We start from the raw sequence: 22444 nt of genomic DNA on the forward strand, positions 1-22444 counted from the left end.
CCACAGGATATCTGAACACATTGGTAAGGCACTCCTCACCTGAGAGATGCTCCAGTCCCTTGATCCCTTTGTGGCCCTTCACTGGTCCCACTCCAGTTCTGTTCTTGTTTCTGTTGAGCTGGGAAGGCCAGAGCTGGACACAGCTCTCTGGTTTCTCTCACCAGTGCTGAGTAGAGGGAAACAATTTTTTCCCTCAGTACCATTTTCCACATTGTCCTTCTCCATGTTGATTTGTGAAGGCCAAGTATAGATTAACCCTGAATGACACTCCCACAACATTTTAAATTTTGGTAGTTCAATTCAAAAATTAGAATTTACAGTACTCAAAACAGATATAAAGGAAGAAATGAAAACCATGTTTAATAGGCTTTTTCCAAAAACCACTTCAACCTCTCACACAGTCCTTAGTTTCAAGGCTTGTCAAGATGAGTTTGGGCAACTCTGATTTGACTTGGTGCTCACACTGTATGTGACTGAAGGATTTGTTAAGGCCAGTTAGAGTCCCAGCAAAACTTAAATTCCTTCAGTCTGGAGTGATCAAAAGGTGACTGACTGATCAAAGAAGTGACTCTTCTGCCATAACTGCTAAATGTTTGCCAGTCAGCAAAAAAGGGCTGTGCATTTTAATGAATGACCTCCTGAATCTTCTCTTTTCCCCCATATAATGAGAGCCTAAAGCAGCAAAATATTCCTCCTGAAAGCTTCTGAAAGCCTTTGGTTTAGAGATCCTCTTCTAACCAAATTTTACTTCATCCATCCATGGGACTGAGAATTATTGCTCGTAGTAGTAACATTGTTGTTAAGCTTAGGAACCTCAGTAACGAGCAGGATTCTGTGTTACCCTGCTCCACAGACCAACTAATATTGTATGGATTTCAGCTGAAGAAAAGAAGAAGAAGGTAAGTACAGAAAGATGAAGAAATATTGGGATCTACATGCAAAAATATGGAAATGTAACCCCACCTTTAACTTTTACAGAGTGCCTGGAAAGAACTGGAATGTGGTATTTGAAACTGTGACATGCTGTCTATCCTCCCAGGGGTCCACAACAGAGTAAATTTTAAATTTTTTTGTGATGGATATTGTGAATACTGATTCAGCCAGAAGTGCAAATAGAAAGTGCACCATCCATATAGAATAGCTTTGTCCCAGCCCTTCAGTGAGGCCCAGGATGTGCTCGTTGTCAGATGCCTTTTTCTAAAATATCAAAGGTAATTCCAGCCATTATTTCTGAGGGGAGGGAAAGAGGATGATGAAGTTTTCCTGGGATAATATGCTGCAGGCCCAGTTATGCACCCAGACTGTGCAGCCTCTCTCACTCTTTAGGAATCTGAAGAGTATGGCCAAAACCTAAGTACAAATCAGTCATTTTGGGTTACAGATTAATGCATTTCTCAGGTTACAGACTCCGCACACACCGAGGAAGGGATAATTGGTGTTGAGTTGTAGTAATTACAAGGTCAAACAGTTTCTAATTTTTATTCATTTTATATGAATAAAAATTAGAATTTACAGTACTCAAAACAGATATAAAGGAAGAAATGAAAACCATGTTTAATAGGCTTTTGCCAAAATTTACTTTAGGAAGAGTATCGGTACAAGGTGCAATGTTTCTCTAGAACTTGCTGATGCACTACAGATTTGTTTCTCTGTTTCATTTTGTTTCATTTTAGAAAAGTATTAGAAATGAAATTAATAACCAGGAAACAGCAACACTTCCAGGGCAGAAATTTATATTTAAATGTTTATGTTTGTCAACTATTAAATTAAACTGCAGTCTCAAACAGCCTAGGACTGCAGGGATCAGTCCTTGTTCTGGTATAATTTTATTTATGATTTGAATTAAAGTCTGCAGAGCTTGTATATAAATACTGTGAGTATCAACTAGGAAAAATAATTAAAATGGTTGAGGACATTTTATGTATTGAAAAATGCTGGATAAGAGACACTGCCTTCAAAGATATGTTAGATTCTTCATCTGGAATAAACTGTATCAGCTTTACAAATACTAGGAAATATTGCAGAACTTTTGCAGAAATATTGCAGAAATATTGCAGAATATTGTCAGCAGGAGCTGACAGACACCTCAGTAAATCTGGATCTTCAGATTGTAGTTCTGTGCTGATAATGAATCAAGAGCAGTATGTTGGTAGAAAAGGATCACATTGACTGCTTCCCTGAGACAGGTGAAGAAGATCTTCATCTATAGACAGGAATGGTATACTCCTATTTGTAGTTTTAGGCCTAGTTTTTAGTTCCAAATTTCAGGCGATGAGAAGTGAACAATAGGTCAGTACACAGAAGGGAGAAATAGCAAATGTCAGATGTCCAAAAATTCTCCACTGATGAAAAGACAAGTGTTATTGAAGTACCCTGACTGAAGGAAAATGCCGAAAACCTAAAGTTTCTTCTTAAAGCATGATGAGAAAGGAAGTGATTTTTCTTTAATATACATTGTTGAAAGTAAAGGAACTGATGTTCTTTGCAACAAGTTAGCAATATGGTTTCTAATATGGAGTAGAAAATGTAGCAGGGAATGCCAGCAGTGTCCAAGAAGCAGAGTGTCAAAGTCTCAGAAATAAAACGGGTTCTGTTGACTTGATAGTGGATAGAGTGCAACAAAAACTGCTCATATCTAGGTATGGGTAATTATCACAGAGCTGTTGATTAAAGAGCATCTGTGTGGACAAAGGAGGAATGTTGTATGCAATATACTCGACATTTCATGATTTTTTTGGAACCATCTCCCAGGTGTTCTTGTTTGGGTTCAGAGGGACTACAGGCAGGATCAGCAGGCTCTTAGATATTTGAAAATTGTCTGTAGCACAGGGCCAAGGGGCTGTAGTCAACAACTTAGTGTCTGCAGACAACTGGTAATGAAAACAATGCTCTAGGGTTGGTATTATTTAGTGTTTTCTGGAACAACCTGGGTGCTGCCACAGAATGTACGCTGGGCTAGTGTGGATAGCACAAAGTGAAGAAGGCTAGACAGGGCCAAAAGCAATATTTTCAGACATAAGAGTTGTTAATAAACCTGAGGTATGGGCTGACAGAAATTTTGTGCATTTTGTTGAAGAGAAGTGCCAAGTTGAGCCCATGAAGGCACTTGGATGCCATTGCCTCAGCATATCCAGGTGATGGCTGGTCTGACCTGGGCAGGACCTGGACAATGTGGTGGATTCTTTAACTGCTGTATCCTCCAGGACAAGCTGCTTTGTCCAGTGTGGAAACCCAGAGCACTGGGAATATTTCTCTGTCTTCTCTGGGGTGCCCTGACCCCCAGGGGAGCACTGACCTTGACCCTCATCCATGGGGAAAGCTTCCTAGACTTCAAGATAGACTAGAATCCACAAAAGTGTGGAATAGATTATAGAGAGCAGTGTAAGTATATCACTGGTGAGAAACTTAGGTTTTGGGATTTTTAGTATGTTGTGGATGGAAGCAAGATGGAGGGTACAGGGTGTCATCCTGGGTTTCTCCTTCATGCTTCTTCTTCATCCTTCTTCGTGGGTTTGGGTGGCATTTTGTGATTGGGCAGAAAAGTCCCCATTGCAGCTCTTTGGGATCAGTTATTGGGTTAAAAGGGAAAATAATCTAGGTGTCAGTTCTCAATTGGATAGTTTAGTTTTAATAGACCTTGTAACAAGAGATAGTTAGCCATTTTGTGCCTTCTAATGAAAAGCTGCCAAACTCACAGTGGTGAGCCTGTTTTACTGATAAAAAAATAATAAAAACCCGAGTCCAAACATGAACTGCTGTCTCAAGTGCCTTCAGTCCAGCCCCAGAGAAACCAACAACTGGTACTGCCACGGTCCAGAGCATGACCATGAATAAATCCCTGTAAGTGCGTGGGGTTTCCAACTGGAATTTTTCTGTTTTCCAACCAAATATTGCTGTAACAAGAACAGAGCACAGCAGCAGTGTCTGGAGTCCCTAACAAAAGGCAGATAGCCATTTTTCAGAGCTGGCTTCCTCCAGAAACACATAGCCCAAGACAATATTCAATAAATTCCTACAAGGATGCTCACACTAGGTTTGCACTTGGAAAATTATGCCCCAGAGAGACAATTTGGACAAGGCAGCGCTTCAGCTGCTTTTAAGTACTTGCAGCCCTGTAAGGGTTGGCAGAGTTCAGATGAAAACCTAGTGCCCAGCCCAGCCCTGCACGAGCCCAGGCAACCAGAGGAGCTCCTCAGCCTCATCTGTGCAAAAAATGTGGGGCTCACAATTCTTCCTGGATTCCTCTTTCTAGCTTAATCAAGGGACAGTGCATCATGAGATCTGCGCTGCTTCAATCAAATGCCAGTTTAGAAAGAGAGAAAGGATTTGAGAGTAGCAAAGCTCCTGAGCATCCTGCAGGCTGGGGGTGCTGAGTAGCTGGTTTGCTGTTTACTGTGTCTCTACCAGAATGCAGGAGCAGATTTGCATGGAGTGCTGCTGAGCTCAGAGCTCCACAGGCCACCCTGGAACACTTGTTTGTTAGAGCACTCTTTTGTGTTTTCCTCAGAGAAGCCAGAAATGCTGCAGCCATGGCCAGAATTGCTCAACATGGTTGCCCTTGCCCCCCTTACAGGTTATCGACCCTGTCCCTTTTCTCCCATATCCTATAAAAGCTTCATGTGAAGAACTTGGTTATTTCATTAGCTTCCCAACACCCCAAACCTGATCTAGGAGTTCCTCCAGCCTTTTTTTCCTGACCTATTCAGCTATACCAGCTGTCCCAGCTGTGCAGCAAGCCTGCAAGACTTCAGCTCGTGCATGGAGTGATGGGGATGAGGCCAGGTGAGCCTTCCTCCCAGCAGCAACTCGGACAACATACCTACAAGACAATTTTTGGAAGATTTTGCCTCTCCATGGATCATCTGATGTGTAAGCCACTCTGTGTGAGTGGCAAACTGCATCCTCAAAGGGCAGCCTAAGATGCTGGACCATGACAGAGGTCTTTTCTTGATTTATCAGTCCCTGTGTATTTTCCGAATTCGGCAGCAAGAAGGAAGCTGGAAACAGCCCAAGCCAGGGCAACAGCCCAAACTCTTATCTCTGACCAGCTGCAGTGGTTAAATCAAAAGATGAGAATGGGTCTCTCCACCTCTAACTCTCTGAATTAGCAGGGAAAGGCAGGGAAAATACTCAATTAGTTATCAGTGCATCAGTCATTAAACAAAATTTGTGGTATTTACTAATTTTCCTTGGAGAGCATAAAGCATTTCTGCACTTATGCTACTGCCAGAAGATTCCGTCCAAATGGTAAATCCACACATGCAAATATTGATTTTTGTGCCTCAGTCTCAAAACCAGAGCTTTCTGTGATTAAAACATTTCTTACCAAAATGGTGTGTGCTATTTTACTATAATGGTGTGGTCTATTTCAGTAAGCACAGCTTCCTAGCATGGCCTAGGTGCTGAACTGAAGGTGTGGTGTGTGGGCATGGGGGGACAGGGAACAAAGACCACTGGGGTGGATTTAGCAGCTCAAGGCCTGCCAAAGAAGTCAGATCTTGTGCAGTTTACAGTCCTAGCTGGAGGCAGGTCCCAGCTGATCCCATCTCCATGCTGTGGGAGTTGAGTACTCTCCATCCAGGTTCTTTCAGATATTACATGAGGAGGGTTTAATGTTTAATTTCAAATTTTCCTAATGAGCGTATTTGATGTTAGATTGTGTTTTTAATTAGCAGAAGGATACTGTACTGAAATTTCAGCCAAGCATAATAAAGCATTTGCAACAGACAGTTGAATCACTATAGAAACAAATTCTCAGTACTGGTGTTTATATGCTCAATAGCAATGCTGCTGCCCCTGCCCAGTCCTTGGGAGGGAATAGGTTGGTTGAAATCATCTCTAGCCTGTTACTATCTCCAAACTTTTCCATTTATTCTCCAGTTTTCACAAGTTATATTGGGCTGGTTCACGTGTACATGGCCCATCCTCCCCACCCCTCATTTTCATCCAGCTTGCTCAGGAAGAAGTCAGTTTTTGCTGATCCTCTGAGGAAATCTGATGACCCACTGGTGCAGCTCTCTTGTCTGAAGCCATGGTAACGCCTCCATCTCCCTGATGTTGAAATAAGCACAGTTTTCTTTTCAGTGCCTTATTCCTCCAGCTCCTGATGGTTCTGCCCTTCTCCTCCGAGCTCTCCTCTCCTGTGGGAATATGCTGCTCCATCAAAAGTGCTCAGGTTTTCAGTGCAAGGGAAGATTTTATTTCTTTCCTCCAGATGAGATCAGTGTTTTCAGCATGGCAGATGACCAGGGCATGAATACAGAGCAAAGCAGGATCTGTACACCCTGCCTCATCCGCAGAGGGCTTGGGGAATTTCCATTCTGCCCTGGAGAGTGACACAGAACATTTTGAAGGAGGGAAGAAGCACCAGCTGCCAGTGGGTGGAAAATAAGGAAAACGAAAACTTGTACAATACTTAAATTCAAAACTGTTAGTTTGAAAGTACAAACATACTTCCAGAATTTTATTCGTGTATATCCTTAAAATATGATGTCTGGCAATATATTTTTTTGACTAATATAGACCTAAATTCAAAGTAGCATATAATGAATGATTTTTTAAAATTTTAACACTTTAAGGAGTACACAGAAATTATGTTTTCCTTTAATACATAAAAGGATAAGAGAAGAACAACATTATTTCGAGATCAATATTTCAGCTGTGCCAGCTCAGGATGTTATTACATGATGACATTTGGAATGTCCTAAGACCACCCCTGACATCCACAGAAGATGATCCAGAATATCTTTTGTTTCCAATATTGATATACATACACACACACACACACACAAAAGAAGGAAGAAAGCAGAAAGCCTAATCTATAGTAAAAAGCAGAGTGATTTTTTTTTTTTTTGCTAATCAAGGGGCAGAAATTTCAGTCTATAGTTATACTAAAGGTCATTTTGCAAAAAATTAAAACCCAAAAATTACCCCACTGCAGTAGCTCAAAATGAGCAAAATTAGCAGAAGTCACATACTAATATAACATTAATAATATTTTAAAAATTCTATTCCACCTTCTGGTTAATATGTGATTACAGGCAAATGTTGCTGATGTAAAACTGGAATATTTAAGGAATGGGAGGGGAAGATCAAAATAAAGAAACCAATAAAATTAATATTATTATGAAAAATTATTTAAAGTTGGTAAGAGATCTGAAATCGTTAAAAATCGTGAAACAAAGTTTATAGCACTTTGAATACAAATTAACCAAGAGTATTAATAAAAGACATAATGAAAATAATGAGAATTTGAAGTAATTCACACCAACCCCTGCCAGTGCTACAAAATATAACACGCGCAGATATGCAAATGGTTTATACAAATCTGAGGGGGGGAAGCTTTCCGACTGTATGAACACGTACATCGATGGAATTTTTTTCCTGGAGGAGGTTTATTCCTTGCTTTGCTTGCCGGACTTTACAGCGCCCTAAACGGGTAAGAGCGAGCGATGCTCCAGCATCGGTGACGCAGCGGGGAAAAGGGGCGGGAACCCCACCCCGCCCTCTGCAGTCCTCAACCAGGTCGGACCAAACCCCATAAAAGCCGCGGCGCGGGCGGTGCCGGCCTACACCGGCAGTGTCGGCAGCAGCAGCGGGACTCTCGTCATGTCTGGCCGGGGCAAGGGCGGCAAGGGGCTCGGCAAGGGCGGCGCCAAGCGCCACCGCAAGGTGCTGCGCGACAACATCCAGGGCATCACCAAGCCGGCCATCCGCCGCCTGGCTCGGCGCGGCGGCGTCAAGCGCATCTCGGGGCTCATCTACGAGGAGACGCGCGGCGTGCTCAAGGTCTTCCTGGAGAACGTCATCCGCGACGCCGTCACCTACACGGAGCACGCCAAGAGGAAGACTGTCACGGCCATGGACGTGGTCTACGCCCTCAAGCGCCAGGGTCGCACTCTCTACGGCTTCGGCGGCTAAAGCCTCGCCTTCTTGTCCGACCGCTACCAAAAAAATCAAAAAGGCTCTTTTAAGAGCCGCACACCTGAACAGAAAAAGAGCTGTGTTGCTTTAGAAGTGCCGTGTTAAAGTCTTCCAAATTTTAAGATTTTTAACTCATTAGTATGTATAAGATCGTATGACTTTTAACCCCTTGTCAAGAGAGTATTCTCGCTGCTAATAGACAGAAAGCCGTCTTAGTGTTTTAAACGTCCTATATTTAGGGCAATGTACTTGAAAAGAAAGCTAAAAAATTAGCAAAGCAACCTAAGCGCGTAGCCCCCTGTTTCGTGCTGACGGCTGTAGGGTACCTATGGAGGCGTCTCATCTGAGAGACGATTTTCTCCCTCATTGTGTAAACAGTAGAAGTGGATACCTATTTATATTTAAATAACGTCGATTGTAATGCAACATTAGAGGTATCACCTCCCTAAGTCCCCTCTCAGTGTTCAAAAAAGGGCCCCTTTGTTCTCAGAATGACGTGTGTAGGAAATTACCATTCATTTTTTGTGCTTTCGCTGTGTTTACGGTTAGGAATACACTTTTAATTCAGGGTGCCAGAGGTTTGACAGTTTCTGCCTTTCACCTGGGAGCTCTTCTGCGATCGGGCTCCAACGACAGCGCACCCGAGTAGGGAAATATTGCACATATATACAGTGAGGAAAAAGGAAAATCACCTGACACCACATTGTGATTCAGCAGCAACCTAAGGATGCTTTGCATGCTGAAAGATCCGGTCATTTGAAACCACTCTCCTTTGGATTATAAAACTTACATTTGCAATTCATGTTGATCTCCAAAACATTTACCCTGCCAGATGAAAGTTACACAAAGTGGAACCCAACCTCTCCCACCAAAACTCCCTCACAATACACAACTCCACGCACCCCATAGTAACCAAGCCCCAAAAATACTGGTAGGATTACTATTTAAGAAAAAAAAAATCAATTAGAGAAAAAAAAAAAACATGAATTTTTTATGCATTAAGATCAGCATAATTTGCGATTTCTCCTTTCCCGTTAGAACATTTCTCGGAAAAGGGCTCATTTTTGAGGGAGTCTGTACAAACTGCGATAGCGAACCGCGCACCCTTGGAACAGGAGCGGCGGGGCCGAGACCGGGGGGGGTTGGGGGGGTTTGAGCGCGGGCAGCCGTTGGTGAAGGCGCGCTCGCGGCGGGCTTTTCGAAATTGAAAGCACCCAATGGCAGCGCCGCATTCCTGGCAGCCAATCAGGGAGCGGTGCAGGCTATAAAAGCGGCTGCGGCAGCGCCCTGAGTTCATTCAATTTCTTCTTTCAGCTCCTGCGGCTCCTGTTGTGTCCCGGCAGCGATGGCGCGCACGAAGCAGACGGCGCGGAAGTCGACGGGCGGCAAGGCGCCCCGCAAGCAGCTGGCCACCAAGGCTGCCCGCAAGAGCGCGCCGGCCACGGGCGGCGTCAAGAAGCCGCACCGCTACCGGCCCGGCACGGTGGCGCTGCGCGAGATCCGGCGCTACCAGAAGTCCACGGAGCTGCTGATCCGCAAGCTGCCCTTCCAGCGGCTGGTGCGCGAGATCGCGCAGGACTTCAAGACCGACCTGCGCTTCCAGAGCTCGGCCGTCATGGCGCTGCAGGAGGCCAGCGAGGCCTACCTGGTGGGGCTCTTCGAGGACACCAACCTGTGCGCCATCCACGCCAAGCGCGTCACCATCATGCCCAAGGACATCCAGCTGGCCCGCCGCATCCGCGGAGAGCGCGCCTGAGCTCCCTGCCCCGGCTGCACTCGCTGTGGTCCTGAATTATTCCTCCCACACCCTAAAGGCTCTTTTAAGAGCCACTACATTGCACAAGAGAGTTGAAGCACTGCTTCGTTATACTTAAGAGACAGCGTTTCGGAAGTTTTCAAAAGTTATTGCAATTCCAATGTAAGCATCCCAGTAATTTTAAGTACTTAAGCTGCTTTCCTGTTTTTGCAGGGTTGCATGCTGTTCTAGTGAGGTGCTTCCTAAGCCCATTCAACTGCACAGAATAAGGAAATTGCACAAAGCAAATGACTGTTAAATTCAGCAAATGGAAAATATACTAGGTCAGACAGCTGGCACCTATTTTTCCCTGCCCCTTTTCCCTCTCCCCCCACTCCCAACTTGATACTTTCTGTAAAAACTATTTGGAATAATTTAGCTTTACTTTAAACCATACTGGAAGGTATAACCTGTGTTAGCATTGGAAGAAAGACATTATCAAGTTTCAAACAGCTTTTTATTAAGTATTATGGTATTTATTAAGTATATATATATTTTTTTACATAGTTTATATATAAATATGTATAGTTTTATAAAGTTTATATATAGTTTTATTAAGTATTATACACAGATACGCTTTTACTGTGATTGTACTTGTGAAATTTTAACTGGCTATCTCAACTCTCCCTCTATCATGCGACTAAAAGAGGAGTGCTAAGATTATAAACTCAATGATAGGATTAAAAATTGAGAAATTCAATAATTTAGTCTAATTGCTTTTTTTCTTTTGGGTGGGGGGCGTGGGTGAGTTTATGTGTGTTAAGTCTGAGGATAGGCAGGAGAAGATGACAATGAGTACCTGGAAAGGCAAAGAGAATCTGGTGGCTGGTTGTTTCTGATGTCTCCTCTCCTATTTTCCCAACACATGGAGACCAGTGGTGCAGAGAAAGTTTTGTGGCTTCTGCTTGGGGCCCCATCATCTGAGGAAAAGAAAGCAGCTGTCAGGCTTGGCAGATTCAGCCAAGGGGAGGCCTGTGGGAAATAGGCTCATGCAGCTCTGAGCGTGGTTAAAGACAAGGGGTTTGTATTTGATGACAAGAAAACTGAGTCAGAAGAGGAACGTGCACAGGGACATCAAAGGCCAACACTTAGCAGAATTCAGTTGATTCAATAAAACTTTGTAGTCAGGAAATTACAGTTGGCCTTTAGTTCAATTTCTGGTTGTGCCAAGTCTTACAGACTGTCACTCTTTTAGTATTTTAGAGAGGTCAACTTTTCTACAAATTCACAAATAAAGCACTGAGATTTCTATTGATTTTGCTTCTTTGCTGTCACATCTTTTCCTCTGTCCTTGACAATGGACTCCAGCCTCTCCAAAACCCTTCTGTAAATGTTACCAGCCAAATTATTCTGAAATTAAATTCAAGTATTTGAGTATGGCATGTGGGGAACCCTGTAAGTGGATTCATATGGTATTTTTCTGAAACAATACCCACGAGGCAACCAAGGTATATACAAGAAATACTCATAGCATAGTGATGTAGGTATGAAAGTAAATATAAATGCATTTTTGTAAATGTTATATAACTGTATGAACACCTTCATATTTTCTTTTTCCATTCATAAATTTCAGATCCATCCATCTCTTTCTCATCCCCCTCTGCCTCAGCACCATCTGGAATGTTTCCCTGCAGTTCCAATATCATATGGTGTATTAAATAATAGAAACTGTTTCACAGCTGGTACTAAATGATCACTCTGAGTCTCCTTTAGTTGAAATGGTTTTATTATCTTTTATTCTTTTGTTTGTGTGTCACCACTTGCAGAGTTGGGTGAGAACTTACATATGGCAATGCTCCTACTGGAAAAGTACAGAGACTGTCCCTAAGTGTAGCTTAAAAGGAACTCTATTATTATAATATTAAAATTAGCAATTTATCTGCCTACTCTCTAAGACTTCAGTAGCCTCCATCCTGATACTAGTTTTTGCTACAAACTTGCAATTCATAACTGACTCAAACTTCGTGACCTGGCCCAAATTCGAGGGTAGCACAGGTTAAAAAGGCTAAAACCTTAGAAGTGTTACAACTGTAAATAAAGAGGCAGGGGTCACTGGTGCCTGCTTATAGTGCACACCCAGGCTCTATAAAGAGCTTCCCTGATTCCAGTCTATGGAAACTGCTCCCAGAAGTGAATGAGGAAATTATTCATTATGACTGGGATATTGTTAATATGTTCTCAGTGACCTCCAGTAAAATTGCTAAAAGGGACTGGTAGGATCTTAGAGCATTAACATGGTGCTGCTTGTTGGAAATAATAGAGTTCATTGATTTATTTATTTTTCCTAGTTAGTGTTAACATGCTCTGTTTCAACTGAAGCAGAAGGAAGAAAGAAAGGCTGAGGTTATCCTTTCGTATATTCTTTTCTCTGACTTTTAAAAGAACATGGAACTTTTATGGCCTACTGAAACATTTCCTTCTCTCTCCAGGTTTTTAGTTACAATTTTCTCATCATTTCATGTTGTTTAATCAAGATAAGGAGAAGTCTTCATCATGCTTCACGATACAACTCTCCTTCCATTCCAACCTTGTTCCAAAACCAGGCCATGATGATCAATAAATTCATTCAGGGGGCTTTATGTGGGAGGAAGAAAAAAGAAGGGAGAAAATTAAAAAGGCATAAGAGGCAGAGCCCCCCAAACAAATCTTTATCCTATCTGACTGACAAACTCAGCAAGTCTTTCTGCTTTCTTTTCCCAGCCACCCAAGTGCTGTCTGTGGCAGACAGGGTCTGTAGCTCAGCATCTCTGAGCAGGCAAACGGGGCCCAGAAGCCTCTAAAGAGAGCAGGTGGCCACTCTGGCTTCTAACAGCTGCCTTCAAGTGCTCCCCAGTCCTCAGGACTGTGACATCCCAAGTGCCAGATGTGATTTTTTTGCAGATGGAGAGAAGAAAGGGAGATTATTCCAAAAATAACTGGAGAAGCATCAGCTATTAATGAATCTGAAGTTTAATTTTAAACTCCTCCTTTTGATTTTCAGACTCTTCTTAGACTGACTTTGCCTCATAGTAAGAATTTGAACAGAGATGGGTCCTTAGAAGGCAGAAAAGTGCAGGTGTATATATCTGTCCTTCCAGAAACTCATGAAGAATGCTGAAGGACTGGCTGCAGAAATGACAACTCAGCACACATCATATATGGTGATCACTACTGGAGAAATGCAAGTTAAAAGACAAATACATTAACTCTCATAAGGGCAAGAATATATAAATTTTCACACCATGATTTTTATAAAACTTATTAAAAAACACCCTCCACAAACAAACAAACAAACAAACAAACAAAAAAACCCAAACCAAACCAAACGAAACCCCACAACCTCCTCTCCCCCCCCCCTCCACCAGTTCTGTATTATTATGGTAGCAAATCTGGAAATGTTTGGTAAGTTATTCCTGTCTACAGTACTTTTTTATCAGTTTCTTGGCCTTTTCACTTTTCTGTCCTCATGAATCCTGGGCCATCAGTATGGTGATCAATTATTTAACACCTGTAAAACGATATTTATCAAATATGACATAATCAAAACAGACTAATTGTGATGGATATTCTTGTTCCCGGTTTTAAGAATTGCTGGAGCAAGGTGGCAGCCCCCTTAAGGCAATCTGTTAAGTTTGACAGCGACACAGGACAGTAACACAGGATGTTTCTGCCCTTGCCTTGAACCAGCCAGGCAGGGTTCAGGGTGCACGGGTCGACTCCAGACACAGGGGTGTCCCTGTCAGGCCCCTCCATCCCCCCTTTTCTCTTTAAAGCTGTCACATCACTCACTCACATGAATGTAAACCCCTCCATCCTGAGGCTCCCGAATCGCCCTCCTTAAACTGACATTTCTCACACTTCCCCTAACGAGTGTTCTTAAAGCAGTCATTATGCATAGTATCCCGGGTGACTTTCAAGGGAATTTTTAGGCAGCGCTACAGCTCTTTTAATTGTGCATGTAGTGGCTCTTAAAAGAGCCTTTGGGTCTGCGTGGGTTACGGCAGCGAATTACGCGCGCTCTCCGCGGATGCGTCGGGCCAGCTGGATGTCCTTGGGCATGATGGTGACGCGCTTGGCGTGGATGGCGCACAGGTTGGTGTCCTCGAAGAGCCCCACCAGGTAGGCCTCGCTGGCCTCCTGCAGCGCCATGACGGCCGAGCTCTGGAAGCGCAGGTCGGTCTTGAAGTCCTGCGCGATCTCGCGCACCAGCCGCTGGAAGGGCAGCTTGCGGATCAGCAGCTCCGTGGACTTCTGGTAGCGCCGGATCTCGCGCAGCGCCACCGTGCCGGGCCGGTAGCGGTGCGGCTTCTTGACGCCGCCCGTGGCCGGCGCGCTCTTGCGGGCAGCCTTGGTGGCCAGCTGCTTGCGGGGCGCCTTGCCGCCCGTCGACTTCCGCGCCGTCTGCTTCGTACGCGCCATGGCTCCAGGAACAAACCCTCTGAGGCAGAGAGAGAAATGTATACAGCAGCGCTTCCACCGCCGCAATTTATAGTGCGGCCCCGTCTGTGATTGGTCGCAAGAGGCGCGCTCCCATTGGATGCCGTGCGATCCCAGCCCGGTGCTGAAGCTCGGCCGAGCTCCCCGGCCCCGCTCCCTCCGCAACGCGCTCGGTGCGGGCCAGGGGCGGGCCGTGAGTATCAGACACTGTGCGCGTATCCCTGCTGCTACTCCCGCTCTGCATCTCTGCCGATCCTCCTGACAGATGGGAAAGAGCGGAGAGGCCAAAACTCTGCACGTTACTTGCACTTTATCTTTTCTTTCTTTGTGTCTTTGTTTTGGTTTGCTATTTTTAATGATGGGCTGGTTACAAAAGAAGGAAAATGTTCTTTCAGTGTGGTACACAGCTCCTTACGTGAATAGGCACGTTATTCCCTAAGACACAAAGCACAGATAGGCTGGTACCTGGAAACAGAGGCACTAAAAAAAATCCAGTAACACACGTTTGTAGCTATGACATGTAACAACCTGCAGTGATGGAGATGATTTTTAAGCTACTATTTTTATGTTTTTCATGTTTTAATTTCACTAGGCAATTCTGAAGGAAAAGCTTTACATATCATCAGACAACATTGTGATAATGATAATACTTAGGCCATTGACTTTTTTTTTTTTCTGACATTAATTGAAAAGAAAGATGGTGTTGGTCTCCCACTTAATTTTCCGCTAATCATGAAGGTGTGAGAAAACCAGAATAGACCACAAATCCACAAATCCATATTGATATCATTGTTTGCAGGTGCCAAATAATTTCCAAAGGTTTCATATAAAATTAAAATGTTTTTTATTTTTATTTTTTTTCCTTTTGGTCGTGATTTTGGGATTCTTTTTTGTGTTTTTTAAATGTTGTTTGTGTTGACAAAATATCAACACCAAGTTTCTTATGATACATTAAAAAGAAAATATTTCTAGATTCATCATTTGCATTTACTGTCCAGTCCCCTCCCATCCCTTCCCTCTCTCCTCCCAATTATGCCCCAAATGATCACGAGAAAACAGTATTGGATTTACTCTTTTATTTTAAAAGTAAATGTATCATAGACAAGAACTAAAGGAGGGGGAGGAGGGAAATAGAAATACTAGAGAGAAAACATTCACCTCAGGGCAACTTTCCGATTCTTCCGAAGTCGAAGCATTCATTTTAATTGCTTAATACTTAGTCCAATACAAAATTTAAAACAAGACATTGAATAACATTTTACATAATTGTTTAAATCGGTGGACATTGCGAAAGTACACATTCAAATTTTATCAAAGAGCAAACTGACACATTTGAGAGCTCTCATAAACATTAGTAGCATTACGTTAACAGCTTTGGAAAGAGTTAATAGCATCGTTTTTGTATTTAGAACTTGCAACATCGTAACACAGCTCTTTTCAAGGAATAGGGTGGGTGGCTCTTAAAAGAGCCTTTTGGGTTTTTTTGGTAGCGGTCGGACAGGAAGGCGAGGCTTTAGCCGCCGAAGCCGTACAGAGTGCGACCCTGGCGCTTGAGGGCGTAGACCACGTCCATGGCCGTGACCGTCTTCCTCTTGGCGTGCTCCGTGTAGGTGACGGCGTCGCGGATGACGTTCTCCAGGAAGACCTTGAGCACGCCGCGCGTCTCCTCGTAGATGAGCCCCGAGATGCGCTTGACGCCGCCGCGCCGAGCCAGGCGGCGGATGGCCGGCTTGGTGATGCCCTGGATGTTGTCGCGCAGCACCTTGCGGTGGCGCTTGGCGCCGCCCTTGCCGAGCCCCTTGCCGCCCTTGCCCCGGCCAGACATGACGAGAGTCCCGCTGCTGCTGCCGACACTGCCGGTGTGGGCCAGCACCGCCCGCGCCGCGGCTTTTATGGAGTTTGGTCCGACCTGGTTGAGGACTGCAGAGGAGGGGGCGGGGCTTGCCTCTGGCTCCCGCCACCTCCCCGCTTTCTCTGCGGCGCGGCCCGCGAGCGGAAAATTTCGGGATTTGTGTGAATTTCCCTTCCCCGAGGCACAACGGGTTTGGTGTTACTGTCGCTTTTCGGTGCGTTTCTTGTGTTTCAGGTAGCAAGGACAGCGTGTCTGGTTTTTTATGATGATTCATGTATTTTTTAAAGCTTTGATATGAGTGATAGCTTAGAAGAAAAAGCTCATTCATAGAAAGTTGCCCCACTTATTGATTCACTTTAATTATGCTCCAATTTGTTATTTTCAAAGATTCATGTCTTATGTATTTCGGTTTCACCTGCTTGTACGGATTCTCCTGAGCAGCTTCTTGGTTTATACAGTTACTTCGCTTTTTTATTAATGGATAATCTTGCAGCAAATTCTGTCCAATCGTGTTCCTAAGAAATTCTACCCATCCTCATTTTTTTTTTCACATCTTCATTTCCCACCATCTCTGAATGTTATCTCAAGGTGAATTTACCAGTACTGGTATGCTAACCAAGATTTTACAGGTTTCAGTTTAATATTTTAAGGTAAAAGTATTCTTTTGGATGACTATTTTTACAGTATTTTCCAGTGTGGTGGTGTCATAAACAGGAGCATGTCTATTTTTAGAGCAATTGAAAATCAAATACTCAAAAGAAAGGTAGTTTTGCATTTTTCAGGTATTTATTAATTCTGGGTTTGGTCTCTTTAGTGGAGGAAAATGTTCTGAGATTTTGCTGCTGAAATCAAGCTGTATTTAGCAAAAGTTATTCAGTAAATCATTTTTGACCGTGAAAATTTTCTGGAAGGATAAAAGAAGTTTCCTGTATTGGGTGTTTGCTGCCCTCCCATGGATGTTTTTTGATTGCTTGATAGTGTTTTTCTTCTTACTGGCTGGGCAGCTTTACGTAATGTGTCCTTTCATGAAGATCCAAAGAAAGATTGAACAATCATCAATCCATCTTCCCACAGACCACAGACAGAGAAGTTGCACCCGTTAGCAGAGAAATCACTGTTCAGTGGCCCCTCCTGCTTTGGGAAATTAAAATAACGGATCTGTCACACGTTCATGCACCATCTTTTCAGCACGGGCCCAGAGGAAACCCAAATGGGGCAAGGCAAATATCAAAACTTTGAAAGAGACATGCTGAAATTTCAAACCTCTGACAAAGTCTCTGTTCCACAAGGAACTTGACAGTATTCTCATCTGGGCTGTGGAGATACTTCTGGAATGCAGGGGGAATGCCACAGCTCAGGTCATGGTGCTGTCTTTCCAGTTTGCTCCTTTCAGGGAGAAATTTCAGGGACCATGCCTGGACTGCTGAGGGAGATCAGGACATCAGGAGAAACTGGGCACTCTGCAGTCAGCTCTTCTGTCACTTCCAGGAGATTGTGGGAGTAAGGTAGGTGTGTCCTGCCCTGGTAAGGATACACTTGGTGTCATGCTTGCAGCAGGTTTTTCACCGTCTGAGTTCCCAGGGTGTCACCAACAGGGCAGTTTAGCACTACCTGCTGCAGAACTCCCTGAACTACTCTGCTCTGAAAATCCAGACCTTCAGGCTGTTCAAGCAGACTTCAGGGACTCTGACTCCATCACAGGTCCTTGCTAGGAATTCTTGGCTTTTCTTTTTTCTTTTTCTTTTCTTTTTCTTTTTCTTTTTCTTTTTCTTTTTCTTTTTCTTTCCAATGGAATAAAATGAATGTACAGCCTCATAACGTAAATCCTGCTCCATAATGAGCTGCTTCTGCCCAAGGATCTGTGACTACCTATAACATTTTCCTCTGTCTCTTGCTGTCTGCTTGCTTTGCAAAAGGTCAGAAACCATTTGGAAAAGGAGGTTTTTATTAAAAAAAAGAGATACATGCTTGTTCATAGCCTTAGTCTTTTAACTCATGACAGAAATTCACAACTAATAAAAGGGAGCAAGTTTTGAGCTGAGTTCCTGCTCTTCTTCACTCACAGCTGATTCTAAATTATACATCAAATATCATCTGTTCTGTGAGGTATCTTTGATAAAATTAAACAGTAACTTAGGATCCATTGAATCATTTCCTATGGAAGAGACATTCAAAGATCATAAAACTGACCTCTGTGTGGCATTAGGAGTACAGAAACTTGGCAGAAAATGAACACTTGCATTCCAGCTGGTCCTCACACATCAGAGGCACTGGATGCAGCTGGCCTTAATTTCTGATTCCTGAAAATTCAGCCTGGTAAGCCTGGTAGTGTCAAATAAGAAGCATGAGCACAGATTCACAAATAGTGCAGTTTCACAATTCAGCTCTATAGATGTGGTTGCATTCAATAAGAACTGCTGCAATCACAGACTGGAGAACAGAGTAGTTTCCTGAAGAAACAGAAGTAAAACCTCAGAATTGCCAGGGTTAAATGCACTATGATAGAGCTTCAACAAGAACAATAATGTCGTGTTAACCCAGACATTACTACTACTACTATTATTATTATTATTATTATTATTATTATTATTATTATTATTATTATTATTACTATTGCTATTATTATTGCTATTATTATGTGATGAAGCTTACCAGGAAGGCCTGCCCAGTTGTGAGTAGAGAGAGGAGAGTAGCTTGGGTACTGGCTCCAAGGTCTTTTTGTCTTCCCCCCAAACAGGTTAAATTTCTACCCTCCTTATCTAAAACATAATCTTATCCCACTCTCCCTCTTACGTGTGGCATGATCTAGGTGAAGAACTGAGTAATACAGTCACATATGTGGTAGCACATACTTTGTACAAGTTATTAGCATATGCAGTAGCATGCAATTTAACATATAAGTTACTTTATCAGGCAAAAGTTACTTTTTTGGCCATGTGTCCTTCAAAGTTCAGATCATGACTTTGCTCCATTTTTTCTGTTCCTCAGAGCCAAATTGTGACCATCCTATCTTCACCTCCAGCCCAATCATTCTCCCTTGGGATCAAGGATGCATCTCCCAATGTGCACAGGTAACAGGAGGTGAGGTGCAGGCATGGGCAGTGAGCTACAGCCCTTGCCTTGGCCCTTGGTTGTCATCCCACACCTCTGTGCTGTAGGCAAGGACTTCTTTTACTAGATCAAATTTCAATGTTTGATGTAAGCCATAATCCTATTATTATTATTATTTTTTTACATTTCAATTCTTCCATAGCTGCTTGCAGCCCAATTCTTAAATCATTGAAAAAAGGATCCTGCAGTCACTTGAGTTTTTCATGATGTCTCAGCAGTTCATGCAGGACTGATGAACAAAACTCATGTGGGAATGGAAGTGCAAAGACATCGACAAAACACTGTGTGCAAAATCAAAGTCAGAATGCAACATAACTCCAAATCTGGAAATAATTGTCCAAAATTCAGTAGGGAGAGTGAATGGGGATCCCAGGAGGAGTCACACTGGTGACTTCATTATGCTTTGACAATGTGTTATGTAGAGGAGAGATCTCAAATTCCCACAGAAAAAAGTGCTTGATGACCCTGTGTCCAGCAGAACACTGGGTGCATTGTTATCTAGATGGTAAAAAATAAACTTGTGGAAGGAAAACTCTGTTGTGTAATCTTACTATGTCAAAGGTGTCTAAGTTGAAAAGTGGTTCCATGCCCAAATTCAAGCTGGTTCAAATCTGTACTGACATGCAAGCAGCAGAGACCAGGTCTGGTATTAATGCTATTTATGTTGCCCTCTTCCAGACTCCACATCTGGCTGTCCCCACCTTCTGCCTACAATACATTGTAGGTGTTTCACAACTGAAAACAGCTCCTTCTTTTGAGAACCTGTAAACTTAGTCTTGAAATGTACATAACTTGCATTTTACAACTTATTTAGCCGAGGTTAATAGGAAGACTTTTTCCCTTCTTTATTCAGCTGTCATGGTTTAACCCCAGCTAGCAACTCAGCACTGTGCAGCTGCTCCCTCACTCATTCCCAGAGATGGGGGAGAAAATCAGAAAAGTGAAAAAACTTTGTGGCTTGAGATAAAGACAGTTTAATTGGTGAAGCAAAAGCCATGCATGCAAACAAAGGAAAACAAGGAATTAATTCATCACTTCCCATGGGCGGGCAGGTGTTCAGCCACCTCCAGGAGAGCAAGGCTCTGTCAGGCCTAATGGTGATTTGGGAAGAGGAAAGCCATCACTGGAATACTCCCCTCCCTTCTTCTTCCCCACAACTTTACCTGCTGTGCATGAACCTGTATGATTTGGAACATCCCTTTGGTCAGTTGGGATCAGCTGTCCTGGCTGTGTCCCCCCCACCTCCCTGTGCACCCCCAGACTCCTCATGGGTGAGGGGAGAAGCAGAAAAGGCCTTGGATCTGTGTAAGCACTGCTCAGCAGTAACTAAAACATCCCTGCCTTATCAACACTATTCCCAGGACAAATTTTAAACAACTTTGTGCCTGAACTAACACAGTTTGCTTTTTATGGAAGTCTAGCTTCTAATTTTCTCTACCAAACATTTCTTAATAAATTAGTAGAATAGTTTCACTAGCAATAAAACTGCACTTTTGATGCTTTTCAGAATAAAGCCCTTAAAGGAGACTTTTTAATTGTTTTTCAAAGACATGATGAGGCCAGGCAGAATAAACTCTTTCACCTGACAACAGCTGCCATTAAATATATAGACATACACAAGCAGTACAGGAATAACATAACCCACTAAGAGAGAATGAAAACATAGAGAAACATATGTTTGAAAATTACCTGTTTTTGTGGTAATCTGACAGGCCATTTGGCTTTGTGGTGATTAATGCTGATGAAAAACTCTGTAGCCCCATCACAAAAAAGGGCATCAGTAGAAAATTATTTGTTATTCTTGGGGGGGGGGGGGTTACCTTAAACAGAATTCTTGACAGGATCCTATGTCTGTTTTGCTATATGTAGGCCTTTATCTAACTCAGTGGTTCATTTGGCACTTTTGGAACATCACAGACTTTTGATATTACATTTATTAAGTACATCTGTGAAATAAACAGCTGACCCTATGGAAGAGAAAATGTGGAAACCCAGAGCACTGGGAATATTTCTCTGTCTTCTCTGGGGTGCCCTGACCCCCAGGGGAGCGCTGACCTTGACCCTCATCATGGAGAAAGTTTCCTAGACTTCAAGATAGCCTAGAATCCACAGAAGTGTGAAAGAGATTATAGAGAGCAGTGTAGATGCATCACTTGGTGAGAAATTTAGGTTTTTGGATTTTTAGTATGTTGTGGATGGAAGCAAGATGGAGGGCACAGGGTGTTGTCCTGGATTTCTCCTTCATGCTTCTTCTTCATCCTTCTTCATGGGTTTGGGTGGCATTTTGTAATTGGGCAGAAAAGTCCCCATTGCAGCTCTTTGGGATCAGTTATTGGGTTAAAAGGGAAAATAATCTGGGTGTCAGTTCTCAATTGGATAGTTTAGTTTTAATAGACCTTGTAACAAGAGGTTAGCCATTTTGTGCCTTCTAATGAAAAGCTGCTGAACTCAGCTTTTCAGCAAACAGTGGTGAAAAGTGGTGAGCCTGTTTTACTGATAAGAAATAATAAACACTTGAGTCCAAACACGAACTACTGTCTCAAGTGCCTTCAATGCAGACCCAGAGAAACCAACAGCTGGTACTGCCACAAGAAAAAATCAAACCAGGTCTTCCTTGTAATAAACTGCAATACTGAACGCTTGGTTTTTGGCTTTTATTTTTTTTTTTTACCTTTATTCTAATTTTGGGGCAGTTTAACATTTAATCATAAGGTATATCCTTTTGGTTTTTGTTGAAGTTATGACCAGACACTAGACACCAGCATGCAGCACACCTTAGAAAATACTGAGCAGAGCTCATATATTTTCTTTCTTTTGGCAGTATCATAAAGTAATCTTAACATGTTTAATGAAAAAAATTAATGACCATATGTCAAAAAAACGTGTCAGAAGAGTGAGATGTGTTCCCCCTCTTCACTGCAATCATGAATCACACAACTGAACCTCAGTCCAGTAGGTTAGCAAGAAATTTGAGCCATGACAGCAAAACAGTAACCCCTGAGTTTTTCTTAGGATATCAGCTTTTCTTATGTCCAGAATAGGAATCTGCTTATTAGCTAGAGGAACCTGCTGAGGGTGGTGTGGGGTCCTGAGGGAGAGACAGTGATCAGACACCGTGTTAGTGACTTGGTAATTTTAAAAAAGCTATTTCTGAGGGAGAATCAGTCTGGAGCTGTGCACAGCTCTCCCAGCTGAGCTCAGATGGCATCTACAGGGCCTGTAGTGCCCAGGCTGAGGGGAAAGTGGCTAAGAAATGATTAATTTGGGTTACTGACTGATATGCCAGTGGTGCAACTGGCATAAAAATGACATTGCACTTATCCCTGCAGGATGAGTTTTCCCAGGCC

At 43.0% G+C, this 22444-nt stretch overlaps 3 protein-coding genes across 3 annotated transcripts; 2 read left to right on the forward strand and 1 right to left on the reverse strand.

Moving 5' to 3' along the window:
- Nucleotides 1-7584: 7584 nt before the first annotated feature.
- Nucleotides 7585-7983, forward strand: LOC118697659 (histone H4). Its single transcript, XM_036400458.1, has one exon. It carries the CDS (start codon nucleotides 7609-7611, stop codon nucleotides 7918-7920), a length of 312 nt encoding a protein of 103 aa, XP_036256351.1. The 5' UTR covers nucleotides 7585-7608; the 3' UTR covers nucleotides 7921-7983.
- Nucleotides 7984-9262: 1279 nt separating this feature from the next.
- On the forward strand, nucleotides 9263-9681 carry LOC118697661 (histone H3). Its single transcript, XM_036400462.1, has one exon. It carries the CDS (start codon nucleotides 9269-9271, stop codon nucleotides 9677-9679), a length of 411 nt encoding a protein of 136 aa, XP_036256355.1. The 5' UTR covers nucleotides 9263-9268; the 3' UTR covers nucleotides 9680-9681.
- Nucleotides 9682-15195: 5514 nt separating this feature from the next.
- Nucleotides 15196-15982, reverse strand: LOC118697655 (histone H4). Its single transcript, XM_036400454.1, has one exon. The coding sequence runs from the start codon at nucleotides 15957-15959 to the stop codon at nucleotides 15648-15650; it is 312 nt and encodes a 103-aa protein (XP_036256347.1). The 5' UTR covers nucleotides 15960-15982; the 3' UTR covers nucleotides 15196-15647.
- Between the last annotated feature and the right edge of the window lie 6462 nt (nucleotides 15983-22444).

The sequence above is a fragment of the Molothrus ater genome, chromosome 5 (assembly GCF_012460135.2).
Source record: "Molothrus ater isolate BHLD 08-10-18 breed brown headed cowbird chromosome 5, BPBGC_Mater_1.1, whole genome shotgun sequence".
Classification (NCBI taxonomy): domain Eukaryota; kingdom Metazoa; phylum Chordata; class Aves; order Passeriformes; family Icteridae; genus Molothrus; species Molothrus ater.